General features: G+C 52.3%; 1 protein-coding gene across 2 annotated transcripts in view; it reads left to right on the top strand.

The window, feature by feature from the left end:
• The window catches only part of LOC147091429 (transmembrane protein 52B-like), a 32,475-nt gene that overhangs the window by 5,701 nt on the left and 1,544 nt on the right, over positions 1-25,230 (top strand). For both annotated transcript variants that reach the window (XM_085976782.1, XM_085976783.1), the window contains 2 exons: positions 845-889; positions 23,197-23,375. In XM_085976782.1, the coding sequence (XP_085832908.1) occupies positions 845-889; positions 23,197-23,375 (224 nt within the window). The remainder of the gene's footprint in view (positions 1-844; positions 890-23,196; positions 23,376-25,230) is intronic.

Raw genomic sequence — 25,230 nt, 5'->3', positions numbered from 1 at the left:
CAGTACTGAGGGAGTGCTGCCCTGTTGCAGGGGTAGTACTGAGGCAGCGCTGCACTGTCGGAGGGTGTGCACTGAGGGAGCGCTGCACTGTCACAGGGACAGTACTGAGGGAGCGCTGCATTGTCGGAGGGGCAGTACTGAGGGAGAGCTGCACTGTCGGAGGGGCAGTCCTGAGGGAGCGCTGCACTGTCGGAGGGGCAGTACTAACAGAGTGCTGCACTGTCAGAGGGGCAGTACTGAGGGAGCGCTGCACTGTCGGAGGGGCAGTACTAACAGAGTGCTGCACTGTCGGAGGGGCAGTACTAAGGGAGTGCTGCACTGTCGGAGGGGCTGTACTAAGGGAGTGCTGCACTGTCGGAGGGCCAGCACTGAGGGAGCGTTGCACTGTCAGAAGGGCAGTACTGAGGGAGCGCTGCAGTGTCGGAGGGGCAGTACTGAGGGAGCGCTGCACTGTCAGAGGGGCAGTACTGAGGGTGCGCCACACTGTCGGAGGGGGCAGTACTGAGGGTGCGCTGCACTGTCGGAGGGGCAGTACTAAGGGAGTGCTGCACTGTCGGAGGGGCTGTACTAAGGGAGTGCTGCACTGTCGGAGGGCCAGCACTGAGGGAGCGTTGCACTGTCAGAAGGGGCAGTACTGAGGGTGCGCCACACTGTCAGAGGGGGCAGTACTGAGGGAGCGCTGCACTGTCGGTGGGGCACTCTTTCAGGCGTGACATTGAAACCAAGGTCCTATCAGCTCTTCACACCTGACCCTCCTCACCTTGTGCCTCCCACCTTAACCGCCCCGTTCCCTGTTCCTTCACTCTTATTTATGAATAATCTTTCTCTCTCACTCTCTCTTCAGCTGCTCCGTAACTGACTCCAAGCTGACGAGCCTGTGGTACGTGTGGTGAGTATCAACACGATAGTGAGCCTTTGCTCATGAGCCTCAAATCATTACGCACGCACGCACACTAACAACTCCAGGGGGAGTTCCCTTCCTAATTTTCTAAAAACTCTTGCCATGTACCGCGCAGTTCCTTTTAATGTCACACTTCCTGCCTGTCACAGTTGCCCAGTCACACCTGCGTTGGCCTCTCCAACCACTCGAACTGAGCAATGCCAGGGGAGAGCCGCCAACAACTGGACGACACAAAACTGGGTGGGCGTGTGTGCTGTGAGGAGGATGCAGAGAAACTCCAGGATGATTTGGACAGGTTGGGTGATTGGGCAGCATGGCAGATGCAATATAACGTGGATAAATGCGAGGTTATCCACTTTGGTGGCAAAAACTGGAAGGCAGATTATTATCTGAACGGCAATAGATTGGGAGAAGGGGAAGTGCAACGAGACCTGGGTGTCCTTGTGCACCAGTCGCTGAAGGTAAGCATGTAGGTGCAGCAGGCGGTTAAGAAGGCAAATGGTATGTTGGCCTTCGTAGCGAGAGGATTCGAGTACAAGAACAAGGATGTCTTGCTACAGTTGTACAGGGCCTTGGTGAGACCACATCTTGAGTATTGTGTGCAGTTTTGGTCGCCTTATCTGAGGAAGGATGTTCTTGCCATGGAAGGAGTGCAGCGAAGATTCACCAGACTGATACCTGGGATGGCAGGAATGACGTATGAGGAGAGATTGGGTCGATTGGGCTTGTACTCGCTGGAGTTTAGAAGAATGAGAGCGGATCTCATTGAAACTTATAAAATTCTAACAGGACTGGACAGACTAGATGCAGGAAGGATGTTCCCGATGGTCGGGGAGTCCAGAACCAGGGGTCACAGTCTAAGGATAAGGGGTAAGCCATTTAGGACAGAGATGAGGAGGAATTTCTTCACCCAGAGAGTGGTGAACCTGTGGAATTCTCTACCACACAGGGCGGTAGAGGCCAATTCATTAAATATATTCAAGAAGGAGTTGGATATATTTCTTAAGGCTAAAGGGATCAAGGCATATGGGGAGAAGGCAGTGACAGGGTACTGAATTTGGATGATCAGCCATGATCTCATTAAATGGCGGAGCGGGATCGCGGGGCCGAATGGCCGACTCCTGCTCCTATCTTCTATGTTTCTATGTTAATGCTGCTCCCGAGGGGCTTCCCCGAGCTGTGCTTCCGACCCTCTCCGTCCCCGAATCCGCCTGCTTCCGAATCCGTGATGTCGCCCGCCATCTGCCCCTGCTTCAGCTTAACCGCTGCTGAAAATCCTCACCCCTTGCCCTCTGTCGCCTCCAGACTCAACTATCGCAATGCTTTCGCAAAATACTGCGGATGCTGGATACCGTATTCGCTGCTCACGGTGCGGCCTCCTCCACACTGGGGAGACCGAACGCAGATTGGGCGACCGCTTTGCGGAACACCTCCGTTCAGTCCGTAAGGGTGACCCCGGGCTTCCGGTCGCCTGTCACTTTAATTCACCGCTCCATTCCCACTCTGATCTCTCTGTCCTCGGCCTATTACAACTGTTCCAATGTAACTCAACGTAAGCTCGAGGAACAGCACCTCATCTTTCGATTGGGCACTTTACAGCCTTCCGGACTCAACATTGAGTTCAACAATTTCATACTGTAACCCCTGACGTAAGAACACTACGAGGCACTTGGTCTGAGAATTAAACAAAGCTTTAATCAACTGTTTTACAACATGGAGATCTAATTGTGTCCTTCACTAGTTCCTGTTAAAGAATGTCCTGAGCAAGCTGGGCCCGTGCCTGAGTATTTATACTCTCCCTGGACAGCGCCACCAGCAGGCCGCCCAGTATTATTACATAAGTCATTTTCACATGAGTGACCAGATTCATGTCAACCCTTGCCCCCATTTTTCATGCTGTATGATTTTTGCCATTCCCATGTGCAATATTTTATCTTTCCTGCCTCTTATAAAAGCACAGATTGTTCCTTCAATTCCTCCCCTCCTAACCACCCCCCACCCCCCGGTCTCGACACCTGCTTAATATCTGTTACACCTCCAGCTTTTTCCAGTTCTGATGCAAGGTCCCAGACCTGAAACGTTGGCCTCGATTTTAACTGACCCGTGGAGTCGGGATTGGAGGCGTGCGGGGGGTTAAAGTTCCGAATTCGGGGGTCCCGACACCATCCCGCCTCCATGTAAGTTTCAAAGGAGGCGGGTACCCGACCCGCAAGGGGACCCGCCTCCCCGAGGTGGGAAGGGATTAGTGACAATTAACTGCCTGTTAACAGGTAGTTAACAGGCAGTTTTTAGCCTAATCCCTATTTTAAAGCTTGAACTGTGGGATTCCCGACAACTCCAAACCACGCCAAGTTAGAGGAGGCGGGTTGAAGGACTTGGAGGGGTTGAGATGTCCGGTGTTCAGGTGAGTGATGGGTGCATGAGTGCTAAGGTAAGTGTGTTTGGTGTGTTTAAAGTGTGTAAAGAAGTTTAAATTACCTTTTCTTACCTTTTCAGCCTTCCTTCCTTTAGGTCTCGGGAGTCCCTCATCTCACCGGCACAGAAAGCAGAGCGGCTGCGAGCTGTCAAAAGTGACAGTCTTCAGCTTTCTGTGCCGGAGAGATTTCCAACTGAGTCTGTGTAGAAGGACTCAGGTTAGAAGTAAGACTGTCAGTGTTTGACAGCTTCAAAGAGCTGTGAAACGCTGATATTTCATCTGTCAAAAACTCTTGACAGATGAAATGTCAATCTGTGATGTCACCTGTTGCCGGGTGGCCCTTAATTGGCCTGCTGAGCCCGCTGGGCGGGCTTAACAAGGTCAATCATGTCAAAATCATGTGGATTGGCCGCATCTCGATGGAGGCGGGACTACAACCCCGAAAGTTGTAGTCCCGCCTCCTACCCGACTCCTGAATGAAAATCCAGCCCATTGACTCTGTTTCTCTCCCCACGGTTGCTGCTTGGCCTGCTGAGTTTTTCCAGCGTTTTCTGTTGTTATCGCAACGCTTCCTGGCCAGCCTCCCATCGTCCACCCTCCATAACCTTCAGCTCATCCAACTCGCAACATCCACCTCGCCCTGTCTCCTAGCTTCCACCAGCTCTCGTTCACCCATCGCCCAGCTTGTGCTCACTGACCAACATTGGCTCCCGGTCCGGCTAGCTCTCGGTTTGTAAAAAATTCCCCATCCTCCTCTTCAAATCCCCCTCCCTATCTCTGTAACCTCCTCCAGCCCCTACAACCCTCCCTATCTCTGTAACCTCCTCCAGCCCGTACAACCCTCCCGATCTCTGTAACTTCCTCCAGCCCATACAACCCTCCCTATCTCTGTAACCTCCTCCAGCCACGACAACCCTCCCTATCTCTGTAACCTCCTCCAGCCCCTACAACCCTCCCTATCTCTGTAACCTCCTCCAGCCTCTCCAACCCTCCCTATCTCTGTAACCTCCTCCAGCCCCTACAACCCTCCCTATCTCTGTAACCTCCTCCAGCCACGACAACCCTCCCTATCTCTGTAACCTCCTCCAGCCCCTACAACCCTCCCTATCTCTGTAACCTCCTCCAGCCCCAACAACCCTCCCTATCTCTGTAACCTCCTCCAGCCACTACAACCCTCCCTATCTCTGTAACCTCCTCCAGCCTCTGCAACCCTCCCTATCTCTGTAACCTCCTCCAGCCCCTACAATCCTCCCGATTTCTGTAACCTCCTCCAGCCCCGACAACTCTCCCGATCTCTGTAACCTCCTCCAGTCCCTACAACCCTCCCTATTTCTGTAACCTCCTCCAGCCTCGGCAACCCTCCCTATCTCTGTAACCTTCTCCAGCCCCTACAACCCTCCCTATCTCTGCAACCTCCTCCAGCCCGACAACCCTCCCTATCGCTGTAACCTCCTCCAGCCCCTACAACACTCCCTATCTCTGTAACCTCCTCCAGCCCCTACAACCCTCCCCAACTCTGTAACCTCCTCCAGCCCCTACAACCCTCCCTATCTCTGTAACCTCCTCCAGCCCCTACAACACTCCCTATCTCTGTAACCTCCTCCAGCCCTACAACCCTCCCTATCTCTGTAACCTCCTCCAGCCCCGACAACCCTCCCTATCTCTAACCTCCTCCAGCCCCTACAGCGCTCCCTATCTCTGTAACCTCCTCCAGCCCTACAACCCTCCCTATCTCTGTAACCTCCTCCAGCCCCTTCAACCCTCCCTATCTCTAACCTCCTCCAGCCCCTACAGCCCTCCCTATCTCTGTAACCTCCTCCAGCCCCACAACCCTCCCTATCTCTGTAACCTCCTCCAGCCCCTACAACCGTCCCTATCTCTGTAACCTCCTCCAGCCCTACAACCCTCCCTATCTCTGTAACCACCTCCAGCCCCTACAACCCTCACTATCTCTAACCTCCTCCAGCCCCTACAGCCCTCCCTATCTCTGTTACCTCCTCCAGCCCCTACAACCCTCCCTATCTCTGTAACCTCCTCCAGCCCCTACAACCCTCCCTATCTCTGTAACCTCCTCCAGCCCTACAACACTCCCTATCTCTGTAACCTCCTCCAGCCCCTACAACCCTCCCTATCTCTGTAACCACCTCCAGCCCCTACAACCCTCCCTATCTCTGTAACCGCCTCCAGCCCCTACACCACTCCCTATCTCTGTAACCTCCTCCAGCCCCTACAACCCTCCCTATCTCTCTAAACTCCTCCAGCCCCTACAGCCCTCCCTATCCCTGTAACCTCCTCCAGCCCCTACAGCCCTCCCTATCTCTGTAACCTCCACCAGCCCCTACAACCCTCTCTATCTCTGTAACCTCCTCCAGCCCCTACAACCCTCCCTATCCCTGTAACCTCCTCCAGCCCCTACATCCCTCCCTATCTCTGTAACCTCCTCCAGCCCCGACAGCCCTCCCTATCTCTGTAACCTCCTCCAGCCCCTACAACCCTCTCTATCTCTGTAACCTCCTCCAGCCCCTACAACCCTCCCTATCTCTGTAACCTCCTCCAGCCCCTACAGCCCTCCCTATCTCTCTAAACTCCTCCAGCCCCTACAACCCTCCCTATTTCTGTAACCTCCTCCAGCCTCGGCAACCCTCCCTATCTCTGTAACCTTCTCCAGCCCCTACAACCCTCCCTATCTCTGCAACCTCCTCCAGCCCGACAACCCTCCCTATCGCTGTAACCTCCTCCAGCCCCTACAACACTCCCTATCTCTGTAACCTCCTCCAGCCCCTACAACCCTCCCCAACTCTGTAACCTCCTCCAGCCCCTACAACCCTCCCTATCTCTGTAACCTCCTCCAGCCCCTACAACACTCCCTATCTCTGTAACCTCCTCCAGCCCTACAACCCTCCCTATCTCTGTAACCTCCTCCAGCCCCGACAACCCTCCCTATCTCTAACCTCCTCCAGCCCCTACAGCCCTCCCTATCTCTGTAACCTCCTCCAGCCCTACAACCCTCCCTATCTCTGTAACCTCCTCCAGCCCCTTCAACCCTCCCTATCTCTAACCTCCTCCAGCCCCTACAGCCCTCCCTATCTCTGTAACCTCCTCCAGCCCCACAACCCTCCCTATCTCTGTAACCTCCTCCAGCCCCTACAACCGTCCCTATCTCTGTAACCTCCTCCAGCCCTACAACCCTCCCTATCTCTGTAACCACCTCCAGCCCCTACAACCCTCACTATCTCTAACCTCCTCCAGCCCCTACAGCCCTCCCTATCTCTGTTACCTCCTCCAGCCCCTACAACCCTCCCTATCTCTGTAACCTCCTCCAGCCCCTACAACCCTCCCTATCTCTGTAACCTCCTCCAGCCCTACAACACTCCCTATCTCTGTAACCTCCTCCAGCCCCTACAACCCTCCCTATCTCTGTAACCACCTCCAGCCCCTACAACCCTCCCTATCTCTGTAACCGCCTCCAGCCCCTACACCACTCCCTATCTCTGTAACCTCCTCCAGCCCCTACAACCCTCCCTATCTCTCTAAACTCCTCCAGCCCCTACAGCCCTCCCTATCCCTGTAACCTCCTCCAGCCCCTACAGCCCTCCCTATCTCTGTAACCTCCACCAGCCCCTACAACCCTCTCTATCTCTGTAACCTCCTCCAGCCCCTACAACCCTCCCTATCCCTGTAACCTCCTCCAGCCCCTACATCCCTCCCTATCTCTGTAACCTCCTCCAGCCCCGACAGCCCTCCCTATCTCTGTAACCTCCTCCAGCCCCTACAGCCCTCCCTATCTCTCTAAACTCCTCCAGCCCCTACAACCCTCCCTATCTCTGTAACCTCCTCCAGCCCCTACAATCCCCCCTATCTCTGTAACCTCCTCCAGCCCCTACAACCCTCCCTATCTCTGTAACCTCCTCCAGCCCCTACAAGCCTCCCTATCTCTGTAACCTCCTCCAGCCCCTACAACCCTCCCTATCTCTGTAACCTCCTCCAGCCCCTACAACCCTCCCGATCTCTGTAACCTCCTCCAGCCCCTACAACCCTCCCGATCTCTGTAACCTCCTCCAGCCCTACAACCCTCCCTATCTCTGTAACCTCCTCCAGACCCTGCAACCCTCCCTATCTCTGTAAAGTCCTCCAGCCCCTACAACCCTCCCTATCTCTGTAACCTCCTCCAGCCCCCTACAACCCTCCCTATCTCTGTAACCTCCTCCAGCCCCTACAACCCTCCCTATCTCTGTAACCTCCTCCAGCCCTACAACCCTCCCTATCTCTGTAACCTGCTCCAGCCGCTACAACCCTCCCTATCTCTGTAACCTCCTCCAGCCCCTACAACCCTCCCTATCTCTGTAAGCTCCTCCAGCCCCTACAACCCTCCCTATCTCTGTAAACTCCTCCAGCCCCTACAACACTCCCTATCTCTGTAACCTCCTCCAGCCCCTACAACCCTCCCTATCTCTGAAACCTCCTCCAGCCTCTGCAACCCTCCCTATCCCTGTAACCTCCTCCAGCCCCTACAACCCTCGCTATCTCTGTAACCTCCTCCAACATTAACAAAGCTCCCTATCTCGGTAACCTCCTCCAGCCCCTACAACCCTCCCTATCTCTGTAACCTCCTCCAGCCCCTACAACCCTCCCTATCTCTGTAACCTCCTCCAGCCCTGACAACCCTCCCTATCTCTGTAAACTCCTCCAGCCCCGACAACACTCCCTATCTCTGTAACCTCCTCCAGCCCCTACCACCCTCCCTGTCTCTGAAACCTCCTCCAGCCTTTACAACCCTCCCTATCCCTGTAACCTCCTCCAGCCCCGACAACCCTCGCTATCTCTGTAATGACCTCCAGCCCCTACAAACCTCCCTACCTCTGAAACCTCCTCCAGACCCTACAACCCTCCCTATCTCTGTAACCTCCTCCAGCCTTACAACCCTCCCTATCTCCGTAACCTCCTCCAGCCCTACAACCCTCCCTATCTCTATAACCTCCTCCAGCCTTTACAGCCCCCCCTATCTCTGTAACCTCCTCCAGCCCCTACAACCCTCCCAACCTCTGTAACCTCCTTCAGCCCCTGCAACCCTCCCTATCTCTGTAACATCCTCCAGCCCCTACAACCCTCCCTACCTCTGTAACATCCTCCAGCCCCTACAACCCTCCCTATCTCTGTAACCTCCTCCAGCCCTACAACCCTCCCTATCTCTGTAACCTCCTCCAACCCCGACAGCCCTCCCTATCTCTGTAACCTCCTCCAGCCCCGACAACCCTCCCTATCTCTGTAACCTCCTCCAGCCCCTACAACCCTCCATATCTCTGTAAACTCCTCCAGCCCCTACAACCCTCCCTATCTCTGTAACCTCCTCCAGCCCCGACAACCCTCCCTATCTCTGTAACCTCCTCCAACCCCTACAACCCTCCCTATCTCTGTAACCTCCTCCAGCCCCTACAACCCTCCCTATCCCTGTAAAATCCTCCAGCCCCTACAACCCTCCCTATCTCTGTAACCTCCTCCTGCCTCTACAACCCTCCCTATCTCTGTAACCTCCTCCAACCCCTACAAACCTCCCTATCTCGGTAACCCCCTCCAGCCCCTACAACCCTCCCTATCTCTGTAACCTCCTCCAGCCTGTACAACCCTCCCTATCTCTGTAACCTCCTCCAGCCCTACAACCCTCCCTATCTCTGTAACCTGCTCCAGCCGCTACAACCCTCCCTATCTCTGTAACCTCCTCCAGCCCCTACAACCCTCCCTATCTCTGTAAGCTCCTCCAGCCCCTACAACCCTCCCTATCTCTGTAAACTCCTCCAGCCCCTACAACACTCCCTATCTCTGTAACCTCCTCCAGCCCCTACAACCCTCCCTATCTCTGAAACCTCCTCCAGCCTCTGCAACCCTCCCTATCCCTGTAACCTCCTCCAGCCCCTACAACCCTCGCTATCTCTGTAACCTCCTCCAACATTAACAAAGCTCCCTATCTCGGTAACCTCCTCCAGCCCCTACAACCCTCCCTATCTCTGTAACCTCCTCCAGCCCCTACAACCCTCCCTATCTCTGTAACCTCCTCCAGCCCTGACAACCCTCCCTATCTCTGTAAACTCCTCCAGCCCCGACAACACTCCCTATCTCTGTAACCTCCTCCAGCCCCTACCACCCTCCCTGTCTCTGAAACCTCCTCCAGCCTTTACAACCCTCCCTATCCCTGTAACCTCCTCCAGCCCCGACAACCCTCGCTATCTCTGTAATGACCTCCAGCCCCTACAAACCTCCCTACCTCTGAAACCTCCTCCAGACCCTACAACCCTCCCTATCTCTGTAACCTCCTCCAGCCCTACAACCCTCCCTATCTCCGTAACCTCCTCCAGCCCTACAACCCTCCCTATCTCTATAACCTCCTCCAGCCTTTACAGCCCCCCCTATCTCTGTAACCTCCTCCAGCCCCTACAACCCTCCCAACCTCTGTAACCTCCTTCAGCCCCTGCAACCCTCCCTATCTCTGTAACATCCTCCAGCCCCTACAACCCTCCCTACCTCTGTAACATCCTCCAGCCCCTACAACCCTCCCTATCTCTGTAACCTCCTCCAGCCCTACAACCCTCCCTATCTCTGTAACCTCCTCCAACCCCGACAGCCCTCCCTATCTCTGTAACCTCCTCCAGCCCCGACAACCCTCCCTATCTCTGTAACCTCCTCCAGCCCCTACAACCCTCCATATCTCTGTAAACTCCTCCAGCCCCTACAACCCTCCCTATCTCTGTAACCTCCTCCAGCCCCGACAACCCTCCCTATCTCTGTAACCTCCTCCAACCCCTACAACCCTCCCTATCTCTGTAACCTCCTCCAGCCCCTACAACCCTCCCTATCCCTGTAAAATCCTCCAGCCCCTACAACCCTCCCTATCTCTGTAACCTCCTCCTGCCTCTACAACCCTCCCTATCTCTGTAACCTCCTCCAACCCCTACAAACCTCCCTATCTCGGTAACCCCCTCCAGCCCCTACAACCCTCCCTATCTCTGTAACCTCCTCCAGCCTGTACAACCCTCCCTATCTCTGTAACCTCCTCCAGCCCCTACAAACCTCCCTATCTCTGGAACCTCCTCCAGTCCCTACAACCATCCCTATCTCTGTATAATCCTCCAGCTCCGACAACCCTCCCTATCTCTGTAACCTCCTCCAGTCCCTACAACCCTCCCTATCTCTGTAACCTCCTCCAGTCCCTACAAACCTCCCTATCTCTGAAACATCCTCCAGCCCCTACAACCCTTGCTATCTCTGTAACCACCTCCAGCCCCTACAACCCTCTCTATCTCTGGACCCTCCTCCAGGCCTATAACCATCCCTATCCCTGTAACCTCCTCCAGCCCCTACAACCCTCCCTATCTCTGTAACCTCCTCCAGCCCCTACAACCCTCGCTATTCCTGTAATCTCCTTCAGCCCCGAAAACCCTCCCTATCTCTGTAACCTCCTCCAGCCCTACAACCCTCCCTATCTCTGTAACCTCCTCCAGCCCTTACAGCCCCCGCTATCCCTGTAACCTCCTCCAGCCCCTACAACCTTCCCTACCTCTGTAACCTCCTCCAGCCTCTACAACCCTCCCTATCTCTGTAACCTCCTCCAGCCCTACAACCCTCCCTATCTCTGTAACCTCCTCCAACCCCTACAGCCCTCCCTATCTCTGTAACCTCCTCCAGCCCCTACAACCCTCCCTATCTCTGTAACCTCCTCCAGCCCCTACAACCCTCCATATCTCTGTAAACACCTCCAGCCCCTACAACCCTCCCTATCTCTGTAACCTCCTCCAGCCCCTACAACCCTCCCTATCTCTGTAACCTCCTCCAGCCCCTACAACCCTCCCTATCTCTGTAACCTCCTCCAGCCCCTACAACACTCCCTATCCCTGTAACCTCCTCCAACCCCTACAACCCTCCCTATCTCTGTAACCTCCTCTAACCCCTACATCCCTCCGTATCCCTGTAACCTCCTCCAGCCCCTACAACCCTCCCTATCTCTGTAACTTCCTCCAGCCCCCTACAACCCTCCCTATCTCTGTAAAATCCTCCAGCCCCTACAACCCTCCCTATCTCTGTAACCTCCTCCAGCCTCTGCAACCCTCCCTATCTCTGTAACCTCCTCCAACCGCTACAAACCTCCCTATCTCGGTAACCTCCTCCAGCCCCTGCAACACTCCCTATCTCTGTAACCTCCTCCAGCCCCTACAACCCTCCCTATCTCTGTAACGTCCTCCAGCCCCTAGAACCCTCCCTATCTCTGTAAACTCCTCCAGCCCCTACAACCCTCCCTTTCTCTGTAACCTCCTCCAGCGCTACAACCCTCCCTATCTCTGTAACATCCTCCAGCCCCTACAACCCTCCCTATCTCTGAAACCTCCTCCAGCCCCTACAACACTCCCTATCCCTGTAACATCCTCCAGCCCCTACAACCCTCGCTATCTCTGGAACCACCTCCAGCCCCGACAAACCTCCCTATCTCTTGAACCTCCTCCAGGCCTACAACCCTCCCTATCTCTGTAACCACCTCCAGCCCCTACAACACTCCCTATCTCTGTAACCTCCTCCAGCCCCTACAACCCTCCCTATCTCTGTAACCTCCTCCAGACCCTACAAACCTCCCTATCTCTGTAACCTCCTCCAGCCCCTACAACCCTCCCTATCTCTGTAACCACCTGCAGCCCCTACAAACCTCCCTATCTCTGTTACCTCCTCCAGCCCCTACAACCCTCCCTATCTCTGTAACCTCCTCCAGCCCCTACAACCCTCCCTATCCCTGTAATCTCCTCCAGCCCCTACAACCCTCCCTATCCCTGTAACCTCCTCCAACCCCTACAACCCTCCCTATCTCTGTAACCTCCTCCAGCCCTACAACCCTCCCTATCTCTGTAACCTGCTCCAGCCCCTACAACCCTCCCTATCTCTGAAACCTCCTCCAGCCTCTACAACCCTCCCTATCCCTGTAACCTCCTCCAGCCCCTACAACCCTCGCTATCTCTGTAACCTCCTCCAACATTAACAAAGCTCCCTATCTCGGTAACCTCCTCCAGCCCCTACAACCCTCCCTATCTCTGTAACCTCCTCCAGCCCCTACTACCCTCCCTATCTCTGTAACCTCCTCCAGCCCCTACAACCCTCCCTATCTCTGTAAACTCCTCCAGCCCCTACAACACTCCCTATCTCTGTAACCTCCTCCAGCCCTACAACCCTCCCTATCTCTGTAACCTCCTCCAGCCCTACAACCCTCCCTATCTCTATAACCTCCTCCAGCCCTTACAGAACCCTCTATCTCTGTAACCTCCTCCAGCCCCTACAACTCTCCCTACCTCTGTAACATCCTCCAGCCCCTACAACCCTCCCTATCTCTGTAACCTCCTCCAGCCCTACAACCCTCCCTATCTCTGAAACCTCCTCCAGCCTCTACAACCCTCCCTATCCCTGTAACCTCCTCCAGCCCCTACAACCCTCGCTATCTCTGTAACGACCTCCAGCCCCTACAAACCTCCCTAACTCTGAAACCTCCTCCAGACCCTACAACCCTCCCTATCTCTGTAACCTCCTCCAGCCCTACAACCCTCCCTATCTCTGTAACCTCCTCCAGCCCTACAACCCTCCCTATCTCTATAACCTCCTCCAGCCCTTACAGCCCCCTCTATCTCTGTAACCTCCTCCAGCCCCTACAACTCTCCCTACCTCTGTAACATCCTCCAGCCCCTACAACCCTCCCTATCTCTGTAACCTCCTCCAGCCCTACAACCCTCCCTATCTCTGTAACCTCCTCCAACCCCTACAGCCCTCCCTATCTCTGTAACCTCCTCCAGCCCCTTCAACCCTCCCTATCTCTGTAACCTCCTCCAGCCCCTGCAACCCTCCATATCTCTGTAAACTCCTCCAGCCCCTACAACCCTCCCTATCTCTGTAACCTCCTCCAGCCCCTACAACCCTCCCTATCTCTGTAACCTCCTCCAGCCCCTACAACCCTCCCTATCTCTGTAACCTCCTCCAGCCCCTACAACCCTCCCTATCTCTGTAACCTCCTCCAGCCCCTACAACACTCCCTATCCCTGTAACCTCCTCCAACCCCTACAACCCTCCCTATCTCTGTAGCCTCCTCCAACCCCTACAACCCTCCCTATCTCTGTAAAATCCTCCAGCCCCTACAACCCTCCCTATCTCTGTAACCTCCTCCAGCCCCCTACAACCCTCCCTATCTCTGTAAAATCCTCCAGCCCCTACAACCCTCCCTATCTCTGTAACCTCCTCCTGCCTCTACAACCCTCCCTATCTCTGTAACCTCCTCCAACACCTACAAACCTCCCTATCTCGGTAACCCCCTCCAGCCCCTACAACCCTCCCTATCTCTGTAACCTCCTCCAGCCCCTACAACCCTCCCTATCTCTGTAACCTCCTCCAGCCCCTACAACCCACCCTATCTCTGTACACTCCTCCAGCCCCGACAACACTCCCTATCTCTGTAACCTGCTCCAGCGCCTACAACCCTCCCTATCTCTGAAACCTCCTCCAGCCTCTACAACCCTCCCTATCCCTGTAACCTCCTCCAGCCCCTACAACCCTCGCTATCTCTGTAACGACCTCCAGCCCCTACAAACCTCCCTACCTCTGAAACCTCCTCCAGACCCTACAACCCTCCCTATCTCTGTAACCTCCTCCAGCCCTACAACCCTCCCTATCTCTGTAACCTCCTCCAGCCCTACAACCCTCCCTATCTCTATAACCTCCTCCAGCCCTTACAGCCCCCCCTATCTCTGTACCCTCCTCCAGCCCCTACAACCCTCCCTACCTCTGTAACATCCTCCAGCCCCTACAACCCTCCCTATCTCTGTAACCTCCTCCAGCCCTACAACCCTCCCTATCTCTGTAACCTCCTCCAACCCCTACAGCCCTCCCTATCTCTGTAACCTCCTCCAGCCCCTTCAACCCTCCCTATCTCTGTAACCTCCTCCAGCCCCTACAACCCTCCATATCTCTGTAAACTCCTCCAGCCCCTACAACCCTCCCTATCTCTGTAACCTCCTCCAGCCCCTACAACCCTCCCGATCTCTGTAACCTCCTCCAGCCCCTACAACCCTCCCTATCTCTGTAACCTCCTAGAGCCCCTACAACACTCCCTATCCCTGTAACCTCCTCCAACCCCTACAACCCTCCCTATCTCTGTAACCTCCTCCAACCCCTACAACCCTCCCTATCTCTGTAAAATCCTCCAGCCCCTACAACCCTCCCTATCTCTGTAACCTCCTCCAGCAGCCTACAACCCTCCCTATCTCTATAAAATCCTCCAGCCCCTACAACCCTCCCTATCTCTGTAACCCCCTCCTGCCTCTACAACCCTCCCTATCTCTGTAACCTCCTCCAACCCCTACAAACCTCCCTATCTCGGTAACCCCCTCCAGCCCCTACAACCCTCCCCATCTCTGTAACCTCCTCCAGCCTCGACAACCCTCCCTATCTCTGTAAACTCCTCCAGCCCCTACAACCCTCCCTTTCTCTGTAACCTCCAGCCCTAAAACCCTCCCTATCTCTGTAACATCCTCCAGCCCCTACAACCCTCGCTATCTCTGTAACCACCTCCAGCCCCTACAAACCTCCCTATCTCTTGAACCTCCTCCAGGCCGACAAACCTCCCTATCTCTGTAACCACCTTCAGCCCCTACAACCCTCCCTACCTCTGTAACCTCCTCCAGCCCGTACAACCCTCCCTATCTCTGTAACCTCCTCCAGCCCCTACAAACCTCCCTATCTCTATAACCTCCTCCAGTCAATACAACCATCCCTATCTCTGTATAATCCTCCAGCTCCGACAACCCTCCCTATCTCTGTAACCTCCTCCAGTCCCTACAACCCTCCCTATCTCTGTAACCTCCTCCAGTCCCTACAAACCTCCCTATCTCTGAAACATCCTCCAGCCCCTACAACCCTTGCTATCTCTGTAACCACCTCCAGCCCCTACAACCCTCTCTATCTCTGGACCCTCCTCCAGGCCTATAACCATCCCTATCCCTGTAACCTCCTCCAGCCCCTACAACCCTCCCTATCTCTGTAACCTCCTCCAGCTGCTACAACCCTCCCTATCCCTGTAATCTCCTTCAGCCCCTACAACCCTCCCTATCTCTGTAACCTCCTCCAGCCCTACAACCCTCCCTATCTCTGTAACCTCCTCCAGCCCTTACAGCCCCCGCTATCCCTGTAACCTCCTCCAGCCCCTACAACCTTCCCTACCTCTGTAACCTCCTCCAGCCTCTACAACCTTCCCTACCTCTGTAACCTCCTCCAGCCTCTACAACCCTCCCTATCTCTGGAACCTCCTCCAGGCCTACAACCCTCCCTATCTCTGTAACCACCTCCAGCCCCTCCAACACTCCCTATAACCTCCTCCAGCCCCTACAACCCTCCCTATCTCTGTAACCTCCTCCAGCCCCTACAACCCTCCCTATCTCTGTAACCACCTCCAGCCCCTACAACCCTCTCTATCTCTGGAACCTCCTCCAGCCCCTACAACCCTCCCTATCTCTGTAACCTCCTCCAGCCCCTACAACCCTCCCTATCTCTGTAACGTCCTCCAGCCCCTACAACCCTCCCTATCTCCGTAACCTCCTGCAATCCCTACAACTCTCTGAGATCTCTGCGCTCCTCCAATTGTGGCCCCTTGCACATCCCCCCTCCCCCCTTCCGCCCCCCCCCCCCCCGATTTCCATTGCTTTTCCCTTGTTGGCCATGCCTTCAGCTGCCGAGGCCCTGATCTCCCTAAACCTCTCTGTTTCTCTTACCTCTCTTTCCTCCTTTAAGACGCTCCTCAAAACCTCCCTCTTTGACTGGGCCTTTGGCCACCTGCCCCTAATATCTCCTTCTGTGGCTTATATTTTGTTAAATTAATTCATGGGTAGGCGCCGCTGGGAAGCCCTGCATTTATTGCCCACCCCAAATTACATTGGATTAACATAGAAACATAGAAGATAGGAGCAGGAGTCGGCCATTCGGCCCCTCGAGCCTGCTCCGCCATTCAATGCGATCATGGCTGATCATCCAAATTCAGTACCCTATCCCTGCTTTCTCCCCATATCCCTTGATACCTTTAGCCTTAAGAAATATATCCAACTCCTTCTTGAATATATTTAATGAATTGGCCTCAACTGCCTTGTGTGGTAGAGAATTCCACAGGTTCACCACTCTCTGGGTGAAGAAATTCCTCCTCATCTCTGTCCTAAATGGTTTACCCCTTATCCTTAGACTGTGACCCCTGGTTCTGGACTCCCCCGCCATCGGGAACATCCTTCCTGCATCTAGTCTGTCTAGTCCTGTTAGAATTTTATAAGTTTCAATGAGATCCCCTCTCATTCTTCTAAACTCCAGCGAGTACAAGCCTAATCAACCCAATCTCTCCTCATACGTCATTCCTGCCATCCCAGTTATCAGTCTGGTGAATCTTCGCTGCACTCCTTCCATGGCAAGAACATCCTTCCTCAGATAAGGCGACCAAAACTGCACACAATACTCAAGGTGCGGTCTCACCAAGACCCTGTACAACTGCAGCAAGACATCCTTGCTCTTGTACTCGAATCCTCTCACTATAAAGGCCAACATACCATTTGCCTTCTTAACCGCCTGCTGCACCTGCATGCTTACCTTCAGCGCCTGCTCCACTCGAGCCTCCTCCCGTCTTTCCTCATCTAAATCTATCATCATAACCCTCTATTCCCTTCTACCTCATATGCTTATCTAACCGCCCCTTAAATGTATCTGTACTATTCGCTTCCACCACTCCCTGTGGTAGCGAGTTCCACATTCTCACCACTCTCTGGGTAAAGAGGTTCCTCCTGAGTTCCCTATTGGATTTCTTGGTGACTATCTTATATTGATGGCCTCTAGTTATGTTCTTCCCCACAAGTGGAAACATTCTCTCTGTATCCACTCTATCAAGACCTTTCATAATTTTAAAGACCTCGATTAGGTCACCCCTCAGCCTTCTTTTTTCAAGAGAAAAGAGACCCAGCCTGTTCATCCTTTCCTGATATGTCTACCCTCGCATTTCTGGTATCATCCTTGTAAATCTTCTCTGCACCCTCTCCAGTGCCTCTATATCCTTTTTATAATATGGCGACCAGAACTGTACACAGTACTCTAAGTGTGGTCTAACCAAGGTTCGATACAGGTTTAGCATAACTTCACTACTTTTCAATTCTATCCCTCTAGAAATAAACCCTAGTGCCTGGTTTACTTTTTTTATGGCCTTGCTAACCTGTGTCGCAACTTTTAGTGATTTGTGTATTTGTACTCCGAGATCGCTTTGTTCCTCTACCCCACCCAGACTCGCACCCTCCCAGTGATAAGTGACCTCCCTATTCTTCCTACCAACATGTAATACTGTGGCAGAGCCACTAAGGGACTCTGAACAACTGTACATCATTCCCTTTAACAATCTGTTAGCTGCAGCCTGAACCTGTATCTTTGTATATACTGTTTGCATGTACAGAGCGCGGTCCCTTTAAGAGCGCGGGCAAACGCGATGACGTCATGCCGTTAATCACGTGATCCTCCAACAGCGGGAAAAACGTGATGATGTCATAGAAACATATAGAAACATAGAAGATAGGAGCAGGAGTAGGCCATTCGGCCCTTCGAGCCTGCTCCGCCATTCAACGAGATCATGGCTGATCATCCAAACCCTAGCACCCGGTCCCTACACCGACAGCCATCCCACACAAGCCCTATCCCCGTAACCCCACGTATTTAATCCCCTCCTAACACTAAGGGCCAATTTTTTGTCATGGCCAATCAACCTAACCCACACATCTTTGGACTGTGGGAGGAAACCGGAGCACCCGGAGGAAACCCACGCAAACACGGGGAGAATGTGCAAACTCCACACAGACAGTCACCCGAGGCTGGATTTGAACCCGGGTCCCTGGCGCTGTGAGGCAACAGTGCTAACCACTATGCCACCGTGACGCCGTCCACGGGACCGCCCTGGCAGTCCTCGTGGAACCTTCGAACTGTAAAGACCTGTACCCGTAGTTCTTTTGCATTTGTCTGTTAAACTCAGTTAGTTTTACATTAAACTTCTTTTGATTGATCGCCTGAGTCGACCTCCGTCTCTTGATAGGAATTAGACCATTCCTACAATACCTCCCATTTATCTGTGTTGAACTTCATTTGCCAATTATATGCCCATTCTGCAAGTTTATTAATGTCCTCCTGTAACTTGTTGCAGTCCTCCTCAGCATTGACTATCCCCCCCAATATGTCATCCGCAAATTTAGAAATTGTGTTTTTGATTCCAAAGTCTAAATCGTTAATGTAAATTGTGAACAGCAGTGGTCCCAGCACTGATCCTCCTTGTGGAACACCACTACCCACCTTCTGCCACTGTGAATAGCTACCCTTTACTCCCACTCTCTGCTTTCTGTGCTGAAGCCAGCCAGCAATCCATTCTGCTACTTGTCCCCTGACTGCGCATTCTCTGACCTTGTTCATCAGTCTATTATGGGGTACCTTATCGAAGGCCTTTTGAAAATCCAGATAAATTACATCTACTACATTACCCTTGTCTACTCTCTCTGTTACCTCTTCAAAAAACTCAACAAGGTTTGAAATCCATGCTGACTATTCATTATTGTATTTTTGGTTTCTAGATGTTCTTCTATTTTCTCCTTTAGTAGGGATTCCATTATTTTTCCTACCACCGATGTTAAGCTGACTGGTCTATAATTCCCTGGATATGTTCAATCCCCCTTCTTAAATATCGGCATTATGTTAGCTATCCACAAGTCCTAAGTCTAAATCGTTAATGTAAATTGTGAACAGCAGTGGTCCCAGCACTGATCCTTGTGGAACACCACCACCCACCTTCTGCCGCTGTGAATAGCTACCCTTTACCCCTACTCTCTGCTTTCTGTCTTGAAGCCAGCCAGCTATCCATTCTGCTACTTGTCCCCTGCCTCCGCATTCTCTGACCTTAGTCTATTGTGGGCCTTTTGAAAATCTAGATAAATGACATCTACTGCAATACCGCAGATTGCCCTTGAGAATGTGGTGGCGAGCCATCTTCTTGACAACGGAGTGGCTTGTGAGGCCATTTCAGAGGGCAGTTAAGAGACAACCACCTTGCTGTGGGTCTGGAGTCACATATAGGCCAGACCGGGTAAAGATGGCAGATTTCCTTCCCGAAAGGACCGGACGGGTTTTTACAACAATCCGATCGTTTCATGGTCACCATTACTCATACTGCCATTATTCAAGCAGGGTAGTAGGGATAAACCAGGCAATGACAGGCCAGTGAGCCTAACATCAGTGGTAGGGAAATTATTGGAAAAAATTCTGAGCGACATAATTAGTCTCCACTTGGAGAGGCAAGGATTAATCAAAGATAGTCAGCATGGCTTTGTCAGGGGGAGATCATGTCTAACCAATTTGACTGAATATTTCGAGGGGGTGACTAGGTGTGTGGATGAGGGCAGTGCAGTTGGTGTAGTCTACATGGACTTCAGTAAAACTTTTGAAAAAGTCCCGCATGGGAGACTGGTGAAGAAGGTAAGAGCCCATGGGATACAGGGTAATTTGGCACATTGGATCCAAAATTGGCTTAGTGGCAGGAGGCAGAGGGTGATGGTCGAAGGATGTTTTTGTGACTGGAAGCCTGTGTCCAGTGGTGTACCGCAGGGATCGGTGCTGGGTCCTTTGCTCTTTGTAGTGTACATTAATGATTTAGATATGAATGTAGGAGGTATGATCAGTAAGTTCGCAGATGACACGAAAATTGGTGGAGTGGTAAATAGCGAGGAGGGAAGCCTCAGGCTACAGGACGATATAGACGGGTTGGTCAGATGGGCAGAACAGTGGCAAATGGAATTTAACCCTGAAAAGTGTGAGGTGATGCATTTTGGGAGTACTAACAAGGCAAGGAAATACACAATGAATGGTAGGACCCTAGGAAGGACGGAGGATCAGAGGGACCTTGGTGTGCATGTACATAGATCCCTGAAGGCAGCAGGACAGGTAGATAAGGTGGTTAAAAAGGCATATGGGATACTTGCCTTCATTAGCCGAGGCATAGAATATAAGAGCAGGGAGGTTATGATGGAGCTGTACAAAACGCTAGTTAGGCCACAGCTGGAATACTGTGTGCAGTTCTGGTCGCCATACTATAGGAAGGATGTGATTGCATTGGAGAGGCTGCAGAGGAGATTCACCAGGATGTTACCTGGGCTGGAGCGTTTCAGCTATGAAGAGAGACTGGACAGGCTGGGTTTGTTTTCCTTAGAGCAGAGAAGGCTGAGGGGGGGACCTGATTGAGGTGTACAAAATTATGAGGGGCATAGATAGGGTAGATAGAAAGGAACTTTTCCCCTTAGTAGAGGGGTCAATAACCAGGGGGCATAGTTTCAAGGTAAGGGGCGGGAGGTTTAGAGGGGATTTGAGGAAAAACCTTTTCACCCAGAGGGTGGTTGGAATCTGGAACTCACTGCCTGAAAGGGTGGTAGAGGCAGGAACCCTCACAACATTCAAGAAGCATTTGGATGAGCACTTGAAACGCCATAGCATACAAGGCTACGGACCAAGTGCTGGAAAATGGGATTAGAATAGACAGGGCTTGATGGCCGGCGCGGACACGATGGGCCGAAGGGCCTCTTTCTGTGCTGTATAACGCTAGCATTTATATTCCAGATTTATTTAATTAAATGAATTTAAATTCCCCAGTTGCCGTTGAACTCACGTCTACCAGATTATTAGCCAAGGCCTCTGGAGTACTAGTCCGCTAACATGACCACTGTGCTACCGTTGTCTGATTGATGCTCTTGTTAAGTGCCTTGGGACATTTTTACTGCCTTAAAGGCGCTATATAAATGTGAGTTGTTCTTCTCTGGAGTTTATATTCTCTGGAATTTAGAAGAATGAGAGGTGATCTCAGTAAAACATATAAAACTCGTTGAGGGCTTGACAGTGTAGATGTTGAGAGGCTGTTTCCCTTTGGCTGGAGAGTCTGGAACGTGGGGGCGATGGACTCAGAATAAGGGGTCGGCCATTTAGGACTGAGATGAGGAGAAATTTCTTCACTCAGAGGGTGGTGAATCTTTGGAATTCTCTGCCCCAGAGGGCTGTGGAGGCTTTTTTGGGCTCGAAGGGAATCAAGGGATATGGGGATAGTGCAGGAAACTGGAGATGAGGTAGAGGATGTAACTGGTAAAATAGATAAGGGAGAACCAGTGGATGTGATGTATTTGGACTTTCAGAAGGCTTTCGATAAGGTCCCACACAAGAGATTAGCGTGCAAAATTAAGGCACATGGGATTGGGGGCAAGGTATTGACTTGGATAGAGAACTGGTTGGCGGACAGAAAGCAAAGAGTTGGAATAAACGGGTCGTTTTCCGAGTGGCAGGCAGTGACTAGTGGGGTACCGCAAGGATCGGTCCTAGGACCCCAGCTGTTCACAATATATATTAATGATCTGAACGAGGGAATTGGATGTAATATCTCCAAATTTGCAGACGACACAAAGCTGGGTGGGAGGGTAAGCTGTGAGGAGGATGTCGGGAAACTCCAGTACGATTTGGACAGGTTGGGTGATTGGGCAGAAACATGGCAAATGCACTATAATGTGGATAAATATGAGGTTATTCACTTTGGTGGCAAAAACAGGAAGGCAGATTATTATTTGAATGGCAATAGATTGGGAGAAGGGGAAGTGCAACGAGACCTGGGTGTTCTTGTGCACCAGTCGCTGAAGGTAAGCATGCAGGTGCAGCAGGTGGTTAAGAAGGCAAATGGTATATTGGCCTTCGTAGCGAGAGGATTCGAGTACAGGAACAAGGATGTCTTGCTGCAGTTGTACAGGGCCTTGGTGAGACCGCACCTTGAGTATTGTGTGCAGTTTTGGTCACCTTACCTGAGGAAGGACGTTCTTGCCATGGAGGGAGTGCAGCGAAGATTCACCAGACTGATACCTGGGATGGCAGGAATGACGTATGAGGAGAGATTGGGTCGATTGGGCTTGTACTCGCTGGAGTTTAGAAGATTGAGAGGGGATCTCATCGAAACCTATAAAATTCTGTCAGGCCTGGACAGACTAGATGCAGGAAGGATGTTTCTGATGGCCGGGGAGTCCAGAACCAGGGGTCATAGTCTAAGGATAAGGGGTAAGCCATTTAGGACTGAAATGAGGAGGAATTTCTTCACCCAGAGAGTGGTGAACCTGTGGAATTCTCTGCCACAGAGGGCGGTGGAGGCCAGTTCATTAAATATATTCAAGAAAGAGTTGGATATATTTCTTGAGGCTAAAAGGATCAAGGGATATGGGGAGAAAGCAGGGACAGGGTACTGAATTTGGATGATCAGCCATGATCACATTGAATGGCGGAGCAGGCTCGAAGGGCCGAATGGCCTACTCCTGCTCCTATCTTCTATGTTTCTATGATCTTATTGAATGGCGGAGCAGGCTCGGGGGGCCAAATGGCCTACTGCTGCTTCTATTTCTTATGTTCTGAATCCCAGGCCGACACTATTTCAAAGAAGAGTGGGGGAGTCCCGTGCCAATATTTATCCCTCACCCAACATTAGTAAAAAAAAAAATTATCTGGTCATTCTCACATTGCTGTTTGTGGGGTCTTGCTGTGCGCAAATTGTCTGCCACGCTTCCTACATTACCACAGTGGCTCCACTTCAAAAAAAGTACTTCATTGGCTGTGAAGCACTTTGGGACGTCCTGAGGTCGTGAAAGTTGCTGTACAAATTAAAGCTCTTTCGCTCCTTCTTTCTCTCTGTCTCTTTTTTCTTCCCTCCCTCCCTCCGCTCCCTCTCTCATATCCCTCCCGCTGTCGACAATGGGAGGTGTTGTGTCCTGACCATGAGGATCTCCTCTTCGATTCTTCGCAGGCTGCTGCTGGTCCTCTCGCTGCTCCTCGTCCTGTGTGGAATGGTAACCTGCTGCATCAGGTGCTGCACCCGCAGGCAGCAAGGTGGCGGGGACTTGACCGCTCGCCCATACGAGGTCACGGTCATCACCCTTGACCAGGACAACACCATCCACAGCACCATCCAGAACACCATCACCTGTGAGTACCGGCGACGACATCCCATAATAGGGGCGCGGGTCCAACTTCGATGCGGAGAGCAGCCCCGAACCGACCTCAGCCAATGGGATGGGGGGGAACTGGGTCAGACTCTGACCTTTCACCCCTCTGGGGAGCTGGGGAGTGTCAAAACCAGCCCCAGAGGCATGTAATTCAGGTAGTGTTGTGGGAATTGTTGTCTAACATTTCCTGTACCTGCTCTGGGAGTGTTTGATGGGACAGTGTAGAGGGAGCTTAACTCTGTATCTAACCCGTGCTGTACCTGCCCTGGGAGTGTTTGATGGGACAGTGTAGAGGGAGCTTTACTCTGTATCTAACCCGTGCTGTACCTGCCCTGGGAGTGTTTGATGGGACAGTGTAGAGGGAGCTTTACTCTGTATCTAACCCGCGCTGTACCTGCCCTGGGAGTGTTTAATGGGACAGTGTAGAGGGAGCTTTACTCTGTATCTAACCTGTAACATTTGCATATTGAATTATCATTAGCCCGCCGGCATCTGTAAGGAATACCTATTATATTCACATGTGATCACATGCTGAGTTGTCATTGGCCTGTATGCATCTGCAAGGGGTCCTAACTCCATCTTCTCTCCACTGTTCTGTTATGAGTAAGATCAGACCTGATGCTTCATAAAAGAGTTTAAACTGTAATACTCCGTTGTCCTGCAATTTATTATTTTTGTACCAAGTGTGCAAAACAACACATAACCCGTGCTGTACCTGCCCTGGGAGTGTTTGATGGGACAGTGTAGAGGGAGCTTTACTCTGTATCTAACCCGTGCTGTACCTGTCCTGGGAGTGTTTGATGGGACAGTGTAGAGGGAGCTTTACTCTGTATCTAACCTGTGCTGTACCTGTCCTGGGAGTGTTTGATGGGACAGTGTAGAGGGAGCTTTACTCTGTATCTAACCCCGTGCTGTACCTGCCCTGGCAGTGTTTAATTGGACAGAGTAGAGGGAGCTTTACTCTGTATCTAACCCGTGCTGTACCTGCCCTGGGAGTGTTTGATGGGATAGTGTAGAGGGAGCTTTACTCTGTATCTAACCCGTGTTGTACCTGCCCTGGGAGTGTTTGATGGGACAGTGTAGAGGGAGCTTTACTCTGTATCTAACCCGTGCTGTGCCTGTCCTGGGAGTGTTTGATGAGACAGTGTAGAGGGAGCTTTACTCTGTATCTAACCCGTGCTGTACCTGCCCTGGGAGTGTTTGATGTGACAGTGTAGAGGGAGCTTTACTCTGTATCTAACCCGTGCTGTACCTGCCCTGGGAGTGTTTGATGGGACAGTGTAGAGGGAGCTTTACTCTGTATCTAACCTGTGCTGTACCTGCCCTGGGAGTGTTTGATGGGACAGTGTAGAGGGAGCTTTACTCTGTATCTAACCCGTGCTGTACCTGCCCTGGGAGTGTTTGATGGGACAGTGTAGAGGGAGCTTTACTCTGTATCTAACCTGTGCTGTACCTGCCCTGGGAGTGTTTGATGGGACAGTGTAGAGGGAGCTTTACTCTGTATCTAACCCGTGCTGTACCTGCCCTGGGAGTGTTTGATGGGACAGTGTAGAGGGAGCTTTACTCTGTATCTAACCCGTGCTGTACCTGCCCTGGGAGTGTTTGATGGGACAGTGTAGAGGGAGCTTTACTCTGTATCTAACCTGTAACATTTGCATATTGAATTATCATTAGCCCGCAGGCATCTGTAAGGAATACCTATTATATTCACATGATCACATGATGAGTTGTCATTGGCTTGTAGGCATCTGTAAGGGGTCCTAACTCCATCTTGTCTCCACTGTGCTGTTATGAGTAAGATCAGACCTGATGCTTCATAAAAGAGTTTAAACTGT

The sequence above is a fragment of the Somniosus microcephalus genome, unplaced genomic scaffold, assembly GCF_052327205.1.
Source record: "Somniosus microcephalus isolate GS21.2 unplaced genomic scaffold, FLI_Smic_1.0 unresolved_chr3, whole genome shotgun sequence".
In the NCBI taxonomy this organism is placed as follows: Eukaryota; Metazoa; Chordata; class Chondrichthyes; order Squaliformes; family Somniosidae; genus Somniosus; species Somniosus microcephalus.
Note: the sequence above shows the minus strand (reverse complement) of the source record. Positions and strands in the feature narration are given on the sequence as shown.